This window comes from Octopus bimaculoides, chromosome 2 (genome assembly GCF_001194135.2).
Source record: "Octopus bimaculoides isolate UCB-OBI-ISO-001 chromosome 2, ASM119413v2, whole genome shotgun sequence".
Taxonomy (NCBI): Eukaryota; Metazoa; Mollusca; class Cephalopoda; order Octopoda; family Octopodidae; genus Octopus; species Octopus bimaculoides.
Window position 1 is genome coordinate 191,386,656 of NC_068982.1, and position 12,010 is coordinate 191,398,665.

At 38.5% G+C, this 12,010-nt stretch overlaps 1 protein-coding gene across 1 annotated transcript in view; it reads right to left on the reverse strand.

Moving 5' to 3' along the window:
- The window catches only part of LOC106871088 (tyrosine-protein phosphatase non-receptor type 13), a 217,697-nt gene that overhangs the window by 115,194 nt on the left and 90,493 nt on the right, over window positions 1-12,010 (reverse strand). Inside the window, exons 6-11 of the mRNA XM_052965917.1 lie at window positions 10,062-10,163; window positions 9,586-9,781; window positions 8,369-8,791; window positions 6,476-6,608; window positions 4,505-4,658; window positions 1,286-1,360 (exon numbers count right to left, since the gene is read on the reverse strand). Of these exons, the coding sequence (XP_052821877.1) occupies window positions 1,286-1,360; window positions 4,505-4,658; window positions 6,476-6,608; window positions 8,369-8,791; window positions 9,586-9,781; window positions 10,062-10,163 (1,083 nt within the window). The remainder of the gene's footprint in view (window positions 1-1,285; window positions 1,361-4,504; window positions 4,659-6,475; window positions 6,609-8,368; window positions 8,792-9,585; window positions 9,782-10,061; window positions 10,164-12,010) is intronic.

Consider the following 12,010-nt stretch of genomic DNA (forward strand, 5'->3'; position numbering starts at 1 on the left):
TAACAGCTTGATGCCTCTGTAATTATTTGTATCTAAAGCGTCACCTTTACCTTTGTAGCAGTTGACTATGATGCTGCTACACCAGTCATTGGGTATGACTCCTTCGTGTATCACCTGGTTCGTAATACGGGTGACTAGGCTATAGCCAACACTGCCAGATATTTTGAGCATCTCTGCAGTGATTCCTGATGGGCCGGGGGCTTTCCCGGTCTTCATACTCTTAATTGCTTTATCTACCCTGGTACTATCAACTCGGATAGCTGGTCCCTCTATTGGGTCGACATACGGCAGGCTCTCTTTCTCCCATTCATTCTCTTTATTAAGCAATCTATCGTAGTGGCATCTCCAGACCTCTTTCTTTGCAAGGAACCACATCCACTTATCTTCCCTAATCTGTTCTTTATCAACATCAATCTGATAATCCACTCTAATCCCTTAACCATTCTTTATAGAGCAATTTCTTTCTATTCTCTTTCAGAATTATCTCAGATCTATTTTAGTCAACAGAGGCAAAGACCAAAGTTAACTGAATAACATAAGCTATTAAGAGGTTTGGTAACTTATCAATTAGGTGAACAACAGTTCATCTTTGGCCCTAAAAACCAGTTCATCTTTGAGCCCAAAAAGCAGTTCATCTTTGGCCCTAAACAGCAATTCATCTTTGGGCCCAAAAAGCAGTTCATCTTTGGCCCTAAACAGCAATTCATCTTTGGGCCCAAAAAGCAGTTCATCTTTGGCCCTAAACAGCAGTTCATCTTTGGCCCTAAAAATTGAATGCAACATCCCTTAGTTACTTAATGAGAGAAAAAGAAAAAAACAAAACAAATGGAGATAAATGAAACTACAAATACACACACAAACAAAACATACACATGAACATAAAGCTACACACACACACACACACACGCACACACACAAACATCCATACAGCAAGCTGTCTGGAAAAGCTGAATTTAAAAGACAGTTTCATGATGACATAATTCAACACAACCATTGCAACACACATGGACACAACGGTGTTTGAGAAAAACCATTTTATGTTGCAGCTTAATATGAGAGAGAAAGAGAGAGAGAGAGGGAGAGAAAGGGAGAGAGAGAGAGACAGAGACATACAGAGAGAGAGAGACAGAGACATACAGAGAGACAGAGACATACAGAGAGACAGAGACATACAGAGAGAGAGAGACATACAGAGAGACAGAGACATACAGAGAGAGAGAGAGAGACAGAGACATACAGACAGACAGACAGAGAGAACTTGAAGTCAATGAAAGTAATGTCTTACCTCTCCAACAAGTGGAGTATTTAATCTGATTAATGGTTTCCGTCCTCGACAAATAAATTCTGGACCATTGGATTCCTAAAACATAGGAAAATAAAAATAAAATCATAAAAATTGATTGTCTAATTTACAAATTGGTGACTTCACAGAAATACCATAGAAGACTCAGTAAAGTGACTTGATCTGCTAGGAGAAACAGCCATTAGATAATGCTGTCTGGGTGGTCATGGCCAAAATGTCTTTGATCATAGGTTTACTCATCTGGAGCTGACTCGGGGTTAAACAACACTACAGGGATATAAACTGTGCCCAGAAGGTTTTGTCTAATTTCAGGAAAAATCAGTCACTGACCCCTAATTAAGGTGTACCCCAAAATATGTCACAATGGAGGGGAACAATTACAGATGATGAAAGGGATCTCAAAGACAGAACAATTTTAATTAATTTACAAATCATAATTAGTTAAAACCATAAAGTTACTCATTTTTTTTCTTTTTTTACATTTTGAGTGTTTTAATAAAAATATTTAATTAAGTTTTAATTATAATTAACTGAAATTATAAAGCTGCTGGTATTTTGTACATTTTGATTGTCCTCATTTAACATTTGTTTTCCATGCTGGCATGGGTTGGACAAAACATTTAATGATAAAAGTTACATTTAAACACCATTTGAGCGTGGCCATTGCCAGTACCACCTGACTGGCCCTCGTGCCGGTGGCGCGTAAAAAGCACCCACTACACTCTGCTTAGTGGCTGGTGTTAGGAAGGGCATCCAGCTATAGAAACTCTGCCAGATCGGATTAGAACCTGATGTAGCCTGCTGGCTTGCCAGTCTTTAGTCAAATAGTCCAACCCATGCTAGCGTGGAAAACAGACGTTAAATGATGATGATGATGATGATTTGATATTCTGCTGTCAGTTGATGACTAATTTCTACCGAAATCCAGGAAGGTGAGTTGTAGGAGACAAAGGAATAACAAGTTCAAATTTCGGCACACTTTCAGTGGAAAAAGTCAATTACATCAACTCCCCAGGGATCAGCTAGTACTGCTTTTATTGATCCTGAAAGGGTGAAAGGCAAAGTTGCATGCTAACGATTCTGCCAGCTCGCTACCTTTAATAATAATAATAATGGGTTCAAATGTCGGTATATTACCAGGAATTTCAGGGGATGGGCTAAGCTGATTAAATCAACCCCAGTGCATGACTGGTATTCATTTTATCAACCCTGAAAGGATGAAAGGCAAAGTCGACCTTGGCAGAATTTGAACTCAGAACATAAAGACAGACAAAATTCTGTTAAGCATTTTGCCCAGCATACCAAAAATTCTGCCAGTTTTTCTACCTTAGAGGAAAAAGGAATATTACCAAAAGTTTTTATGAGCAAACCCTGGTGAGTTTATAGAGGAAATCTCATGAAAAGGTAACAAGATGGCAGAAAGGGGTTCAATTAAAAATGGTTTCAAATTTTCACACAAGGTCGGTAATTTTGAGAGATAGGGGTCAGTCAATTATATCAACCTCAGTACTTGACTGACCCTGAAAGAATGACAGGTAAAGTCAACCTAAGCAGCATTTGAACTCAGAGCTTCATCGTAGCCTCATTTTCTCCTTCACAGTTGTCTCCCATGGCATATTACTCTCCTTTCTGTTGCATTTGTGTCTCATGAAAATATATTTATCATTTACATGTTATATATGTTAATACCACAGTATTGACCAGACTATAAAACATGGTTACACGTCATTGGAAATTTCCCCAAGACACCTGATGAAGGCTGGACGGTATATCAGCTGAAACGTTGTGTTAACAACAAACAAGATGAGGACAAATATCCGTCAAATGTAAATAATGTAAATAATTCCTCATATCTTAAATATAGAAATGCATTTTGCATTGTTTTAGCTTTGAAATGATGGCACCTTTGCTGGCTAGCCAAGTAGGCCTACTTTTATCCCTGACTAGCAAAGCTAGTTTGTTGCAGGGTGACCCCCTATTTACAGCTGAGTGGACTGCAGCAATGTGAAACAAAGTGTTTTGCTCAAGGACACAGTACACTGCCCAGTCCAAGAATCGAACCCATGATCTAGTGATTGTGAGTGCAATACCCTAACTGCAAGGCCATGTGCCTTCACATTCATCATCATCATCCTCATTTAGAGTCTGTTTTCCTTGCTGGCATGGGTTAGACGGTTTGACTGGAACTGGTAAGCCAGAGAGCTGCACCAGGTTCCAGTCTGATTTGATATGGTTTCTACAGCTGGGTGCCCTTCCTAATGCCAACCACTCCACAGAATGTACCAGGTGCCTCTAACGTGTCATCAGCACAGGTATCTATATCGTATGTAATGTTATATTTATTACATCATCATCATCAGACATCTGTTTTCCCTGCTGGCATGGGTTGGACAGTTGGACAGGAACTAGCAAGCCCACACCAGGCTCCGTTTGTCTGTTTTGGCATGGTTTCTAAGGTTGGATGCCATTTCTAATGTGCCAACCACTTTCCAGAGTGTGCTGGGTGCATCTTACATGGAACTGGCACAAGTATCTTTTACATGGTGCCCTCTATGTGGCGCCAGCACAATTGCTTCTTACATAGTTCCAGCATGAAACTAAAGCAACATCATCATCATTCAACATCTGTGTCCCATGCTAGCATGGGTTGGACGGTTTGACAGAATCCAAGAATCCCGTGGACTGCATTGTGCTCCTGCGTCTGGTTTGTTTACTAAGTGCTTTTCTGGTGCCACCGACACTAGAGATCATGAAACCTCATAGAGGGACAGCTTTATGCTAGGGGACAGAGTGTGAGAAGGGGCAGGAAGCAGGTTCTTGTTGTAGGGGAGCCACATGGCTACTTGCATGGAAGAAAGAGAGAGAGAGAATGCTCTAAAGGAGCGGCAAAGAAGAAAACAGACATACAAAGTGGAGATGAGGTGTCCAGGTGGCCCCTGAAGGTACAAGGTGAGTTGAAGTGAGTGGGGGAGAGAGGAACTAGGAGTGTGGGTGGGTTTGGGGGGTCTGCAGAGTGTATGTGTATATGTGGTGGTGGTGGTGGTGTTGGGGAGATGGAGAAATTGGAGAGGGGAAAAGGTAGAGGCCACAACTGCAAAGATTGGAAAGGGTTGAAGGAAAGATGTGAGAACTGGGGGTGGTGGGGGATGACCATTGATGCAAATTCTAATGAAAAGACTTCTGAATAAAACAAAGACTTACTTTGGTGTTGAGGAAGGAATCATCTCCGTGAGAGCTAAGAATGCTGCTGCTGGGGCTTCGAGGAATTTGGTTGTACAATGAAGTACCAAGAGTATGTTCAGTCATTGCTTTTATTGAGGGTGGTGCATAGGGCAGTGTTGGGTCAGTTTCTGATCTACAAAATATAACAAAAATGGTAAATACACTTCAAGAGGAATGGTACAACAAAATATATTCCCAACATTTTATTACTAATAGCCATCATCATAATTTTGACACCCACTTTTCCATGCTTGCATCGTTCAGAGGAAACTTGTTGAAGCAGGTTTTCTACAGCTTGATGCTCTTCCTGTCACCAACCTTCAACTGTTTCCAAGCAAGGTAGTATTTCTTGTTGTCCTCCAAAACAATGAACAGCTCCATGACCAGACATGTTTTTGTGGAAGATTACATAAGCAGGACACTATTTGTATGAAAAGTGACTTGGGTCTTTTAATCAGTCCTCAAACATCAAGAGAAATCACACACAAAATTTCCATCTAATAATTCACATGGCATAGCATTGGTCATCCTATGGCCATCGTAGAAGACACCAGTTGACATGGCCATGCTGTGACTATTCATTTGATAAAATGGAAACTCGTTGGATTCCTTCACAGTTTACAACCAACTAAATATCAGCTGCTTAATTCAATAATAATAATAATATTAATTCTTTTGAATAAAGGAACACATAACATGAAAGGGGGGATAAAATGGATTATGTGAACCCTAGTATTTTACTGGTATGTTTTTATTGACCATATATGAATAAGAGATAAATTTATCTTTGGTCGGATTTGAAATCAGATTGTCAAGATGTAAATTCCGAAACTGCAAATTCTATCCCCTCTCCCACTCACCCTACCAATTCTGCCAATTTACCAACCAACATAGCAATTTCTCCACCATTCTAGCAATCCATTCTAACCATCACTCAACTACTTTAGCCAGTCCACTTCCATTCTGATACCAATATTGACCAATGTTTATTTTATTGGACCTCACAACATCGGAAGATGAAGTTGATCTCAACAGGATTTACCAAAATAGAAACCAAAATATTCTTTGATCAAAAATGAGCTGATCAAAGTTTACATTCAAGTTTTATGGAACAAAAAGAAACCACCAATTCATTCTTGAAAACAAATCCAGCAGGTTTTAATCTAAAACTATACACTAGTTATATATATATGTATATATATATATATATATATAGCTTACTGTTCTAAACAAACCATGTGCCCAGAGCCCAAAGATTGTTTGGAGACACAAGGCACATTATAAAAATCTGCCTAACCACATGTTTCAATGGCAAGAATTTGTTAGTAATTCTTATTTTGATACAGAGGTTATATTAAATGATATGCTTTGATATCTAATTTTTTGTTTTATATATATATATATATATATATATATATATATACACACACACACATATACATATATACACACACACACGCACCAATTACATACAATAAAACTATGCAGTAGTTATATAGCACAGCAGAGCGGTGATGGCTATGGTTGGGCTACTCGACTACTGGTTTAACATAAACCAAGACACCAGATATCCAATATCTAGAACTGTAAACTGCTTCCAAACATTTTATTGGTTATTTTTACTCAAAGAGTTGACGTGGGTCATCTAACAACAATAATTTGAAGAAAATTTAACATGAGTCCTTTTTTTTTTCTCCTTTTGCAAGAATAAATAACGTCATTTGCTAAAATCTTGCCAAAAGATTTTAATAAACTATTTTTAATGGTAGAACTTGAATTAGATAAAACCATATAAATAATCGTGTGCAAAGTATTTGGTTAAAAAAAGACCTTTGGAGAGGAAAAAAAATCAAATGGTTTATGTTGGTCTCAAGCTGTTCACTTCCTGCAGACAACCAAATTCTTTTGAGTTTTTTTTTATTGAGTTGATATAAAATTGATTGAACTTACCTCATGGAATTTGGCTCATGTTGGAAAAAAGACATCTCACTGCTAATAATACTGTCCCGATCAGACCCACGAGGTCCAAGCTTAAAGGCCAGATCATTTCCATAGACACTGTTGAGATCTGGTAAATAAGTTCCTGAAAAATAAAACTGTTTCACCTCAAATTTTTGCCAGAATTTAGAGAATGAATAATTTGTGGCAGATCACCAAGAATCCTAACAATAACGAATCTATTTATTCTGAATTCATTTTGGTAGACTGGAACATGAATAACGGATTGCATCTCCTCCCTTTTAGACATTCGTAACAGGTACAATCCATTGATATAAAAGGGCTTTGAGATACAATGTTTCAGCCTTATTGTATGTCTCCTTAGTCAAAGTTATCCCCTCCACTTACTGAACTGGGGAGCTCTTGCTTATAGAAACCAGCAAACAAAATACTTGCTGATGTCTGGCAAACCAATAATAATTTACAGGGAGGAGCATGCACGACAGCTGATTCTTATAAACAAAAGCTCATTCTGAGGAGACACAAAATAAGGTCAAAACATCTTGGTATTTCAAAACTCCCCCATACAATGGTAAATTACATCTTATGAACAAAAGCTGACTGAAAAGAGGAGAGGTCCTCTATTGACATTTAATAACAGCACTCAGATATTCACATTCAAATCTGCCAGAATCTATTATGGATGAATAAATATCTAATTGTTTACAGATGCCTTTTCTTGATGTAACAACTCTGGGAAACTCTGGAACCTCATTATTTGTCTTGAAGAAAGAGGAACCAAATCTAGGATACTTTAACTAAACAAGTGGTTCTCAACTGAGGTCCATATTGGTTTTTGGGGGTCTATAGAAGATCTTGTTAAAATTTATATGCAATAAACTGGAATTTTATTTCGGTTTTGGATTTGGTTTGCAAGATTCTTTATGTGAGTTCTTGTGTTGAAGCATATTCTGTTGTGTCTGGGGAGAGTCATTCTCTTTCGGTGCCTTATAATTTAACACACTCACTGGTAAAATTTCTGCTTATTTCTTTTTTATTTTTCTAAAATTTTTCTGAAAACCATTTTAGAAAAATAAAAAGGAAATAAGTGCAAATTTTCCCGGTGAGTGTTAAATTATGAGGCACCAAAAGAGAATGACTCTCCCCAGACACAACAGAAACTGGTTATACTTCTATAATATGCAAAATATTTTAACAATTTTTTTATATAATTCCTAATAATGTGTAATTATGAATTTAGAAAAGGGTTTTTTCTTAAACATCAAAAGACTAGGAGGGTCTATCAGACTAAAATAGGAAGGAAATCCGGTATTATAATAATGTCTCTAGGCAACCATCTATTGACTGCATGTCCATGACTTTTTATACATTCCACATAATTATGAACATTACAACTATTATGTAATTCTTCCAGAAACAGCCGTTGAGTTAAAAATGATGCATTCTTCCCTTAGTTTTCTATATTTTCTATACTCTGTGTAAAAGTAAATTTATTTGTTAATATAGATAAATATCTATATGTCTGTCTGGATATATTTAGTTTTTGTGTCTATATATATCCCTACATATAGCTATATGTGTAAATGTGTATATATATATATATATATATATATATATATATATATGTTTTAGATAACAAGCTTCATTGTGTTTATCTGCATCACTTTCTCTCTCTCTCTCTGATGATGATGACGATATCCGTGAAGCCTGAATTTCATCATACTTACCATATTTTCATCACTACCTCAAGACACCTTAATGATGTTGGAACGAGTTCTTCAACAATTACAAGACAACTTCAAGACCATAAGATCAGAAAGATGTCTTGAGATGAGGAACTCCACAACCACACAGAAGCATTTGAGAAAGTGTAGGATAACTAACCTTGCACGGCCGATATACCAGAAGTAACTGATCTTGTATCGGAATAACTGTCGGATGTATCACTAGGCCAAAGACATCCTTCTTCAATGGGGTGATGACGCACAGCCTGCAATTTGCGCTGTCGTTCTTTGAGTTGTAAATATTTGCCATATGCCGGAGTGTGAGCAAGATGGCTGGGAACCTCAGATACAGAACTAATTGATGGTGGATGTTTCGATGAAGTCAGGCTGGTAGAATCAGCTGATGTGTCTGATCTGTAGAGAGATGTGACGTTGATTGCTGGAGAAGTAGATGAAACTGGCAGGTTTAATGATGTGAGTTGGTCGTCAATTTTTTGTGGTGGCTGGACAGGGGCAGAAAAACTGCTGGCAATTTGAGAAATTCTGTCCACATTGGACGCAATATCGGATTCGATTTGTCCAACTGTAATAAAGAGAATCTCGTTATTTAACATCAAGAAATTATAATTAACAAAGGGTGTTCATGGTTTAGCACAGATGTCATGTTACTTCTCCATTACAGATCGTTAAATTTAAATTTGAAACTGTTAATGAAATGAAAAACTTTGGTAACCAATTAGTACTTCTGTTAACGAAAGCAGAATTAGGATTAGGGTTATGAAATGATAATGAGTGGATGTTGGGTAAGATCGAGTGAAGTGAGGCTGGGTGGTGGGAGGCTGGGTTGAGTGAGGTTGGGTGGAGCAAAGTTGGGTAGAGAGAGGCTGGGTGGAGTGAGGCTGGGTGGAGTGAGGCTGGGTGGAGTGAACTAGGTGGAGTGAACTAGGTGGAGTGAACTAGGTGGAGTGAGGTTGGGTGGAGGGAAGCTGGGTGGAGTGAGGCTAGGTGGAGTGAGGCTGGGTGGAGTGAGATTAGGCCAAGGAATAAGCCTACAGTATGAGCCTAGACAGTATAATTCAATCTAGTGGTCTATTGCTTCTACAAAGTCAATGCCCATATATGGACAACTGAGACAGTCATCATCATCAACATCATTTAATGTCCAATTGCCATGCTGGCATGGGTTGGACAATTTGATAGGAACCAATGCACTGCAGGACTGTGTCAGGCTTCCTTGAAGTCTTTAGTATGGGTTCTATGGCTGGATGCCCTTCCTGACACCAACCACTTTACAGGGAGCCCCAGGTGGTTCTATTAAGAATTATTGCAACATTGAAACAAATGATAGACTAAATTTTAAATGGAACCAATACTTACCATTTCTACGTAATCTGAAACTTTGTCTGGCAGGAGACTGAGAGCGTGACCTATCATGGTCTTTTTTCTGATAAGGATTACGGCGCTTGTGTTTACGAGATGCCTTACGACTCTTTAAAGAACGCCTGTTGAGAGTGCTTTGTCGACTTTGGTCGCTGCTGCTGTTTTGGTAGTAATCATAGTTCCAGTAGGACAACTGAAGACACAGTGAAAGAGATAATGGTGGTTAGGGTTGAGGTTTCAAGCCACAGTGAAGTAGTCATAGTGTTATAATAATGTCATACAATTTACATTATACTACAATATATTTATACATTATGTAATAAATAGCTATACAATATATATTTATATTAATACATTTGTAGACTGTACATTATTACAATATTTTTTTTTTCATGCTCATAATTACAATTAACAAAACTAATAGCAAACGAGATGTATTTTATTTAAACAAACTAACTGGAGATTGTACTCACTTCATTTTGACTGCCCATGACGGATTTGTTTAATCTTGCGACACATTGAGAAAAACTAGGGGCACGATTTAAGGCCCGCTTCTGAGACTGGAGAGAACAAGCCTGTTAAAGGAAATGGTTTTCAAATCAGTTCAAATACAAGAACACAAGAGGTGGCTCATTCATGAGAAATAATGATCAGGTTGGGAGTATAATCAAACATTTGGCGATGGAAACTTTTTAATATAATTTGTTTTGTTATTTTATGAAATGAAAGACACTCAAACATATTTTTGTACTCCAGGTTTTGTTGCTGGCAGAAAAGGTAAGACTTTTCCATGTGTGGGTTGTTGCCAGTGCCGCCTAAATGGCTCCCCATGCTGGTGGCACGTAAAAAGCACCATCAGAACATGGTCGATGCCAGCCTCCCCGCCCTGACTGGCTCCTGTACTGGTAACATGTAAAAAGTACCATCCGAACGTAGCCGATGACAGTGCCGCCTGACTGGTTCTCCATGCTGGTGGCACATAAAAAGCACCATCCAAATGTGGCCAATGCCAGAGCCACCAGACTGGCCCTCATGCCAGTGGTACATAAAAGGCACCCATTACACTCTCGGAGTGGTTGGCATTAGGAAGGGCATCCAGCTGTAGAAACACTGCCAGATCAGATTGGAGCCTGGTGTGGCCTCCTGGCTTGCCAGTCCCCAGTCAAACCGTCCAACCCATGCCAGCATGGAAAGCGGACGTTAAACGATGATGAGGATGATGATGATGTCTTAATTACTAATTAACCAATTATTAAATAAACTAAGTTATCTTCAGGTACAGTCCTCATACTGGATGTTTCTGTATATCTTATTCAATGTGAAGGCACATGGCTTAGTGGTTAGGGTGTTGCACTCACGATCATTGTATCATGGGTTCAATTCTCAGACTAGGTGGTGCGTTGGGTTCTTGAGTGGAAACTTCATTTCATGTTGCTCCAGTCCACCCAGTTGTAAATCAGTAACTTTGTACATTTTAAATATTTGTATTGTGGTGGTGATTTGAAACCAAACTGCCAGGTAACTGGTCAGACATCATGACCAAGCCATAATACTTCACATGATTGGTCTATTAAGTAGCCAATCAGCATGAAGCTACCACATGATTCAATCTTATAGAATCTCCTGATTTCCTTTTAAAAGACCACTTTTAGAGGTAATTTATTACAGAATGCTGAAGCAGTTGAATGACCAGTCTCTCCATGCTTGCCAAACCAGACGGCTCAGATAGATGACCAACAGCCTCCATCACCATGGAGATAGCACAATTGTTGTCAGATATGATAGGCAAACAACATGTTGCTGTACCAATAGCTTTCTGCTATCTCAGAGCAGAATCGCTCATCCGTTCTGCAATCACTGTTGTTGTTAACTGTAAAAGGCCAACAGAGTTAAATGTTTGCAGATGTGTATCAGTCACTTCTTTGTATGTACATATGTATGTATGTATGTGTGTGTATGTGTGTGTGTATGTATGTGTGTGTGTGTGTGTGTATATATATATATATATATATATATATATATGTATGTATGGATGTATGTATGTATATATAAACATATCCTCATTCTTCAACGTCTGTTGTCCATGCTGGCATAGGTTGGATGGTTTGACCAGGGCTGGCACGCTAGAAGGTTGCACCAGTCTCCAATCTGATCTGAAAATATTTCTACAGCTGAATGCCCTTCCTAACGCCAACCACTCTGAGAGTGTAATGGATGCTTTTACGTGCCACCGGCACAGGTGCCATCTGAGTGACACCAGTATCTGCCTTGACTGTGATTTTGCTTGGCTTGATGGGTCTTCTCAAGCATGACATAATGCCAATGGTCTTGGTCATTGCCTCTGTGAGGCAAATATATATATATATATATATATATATACATATATATATATATATGATGACATATTTACATGAAGTTAAAT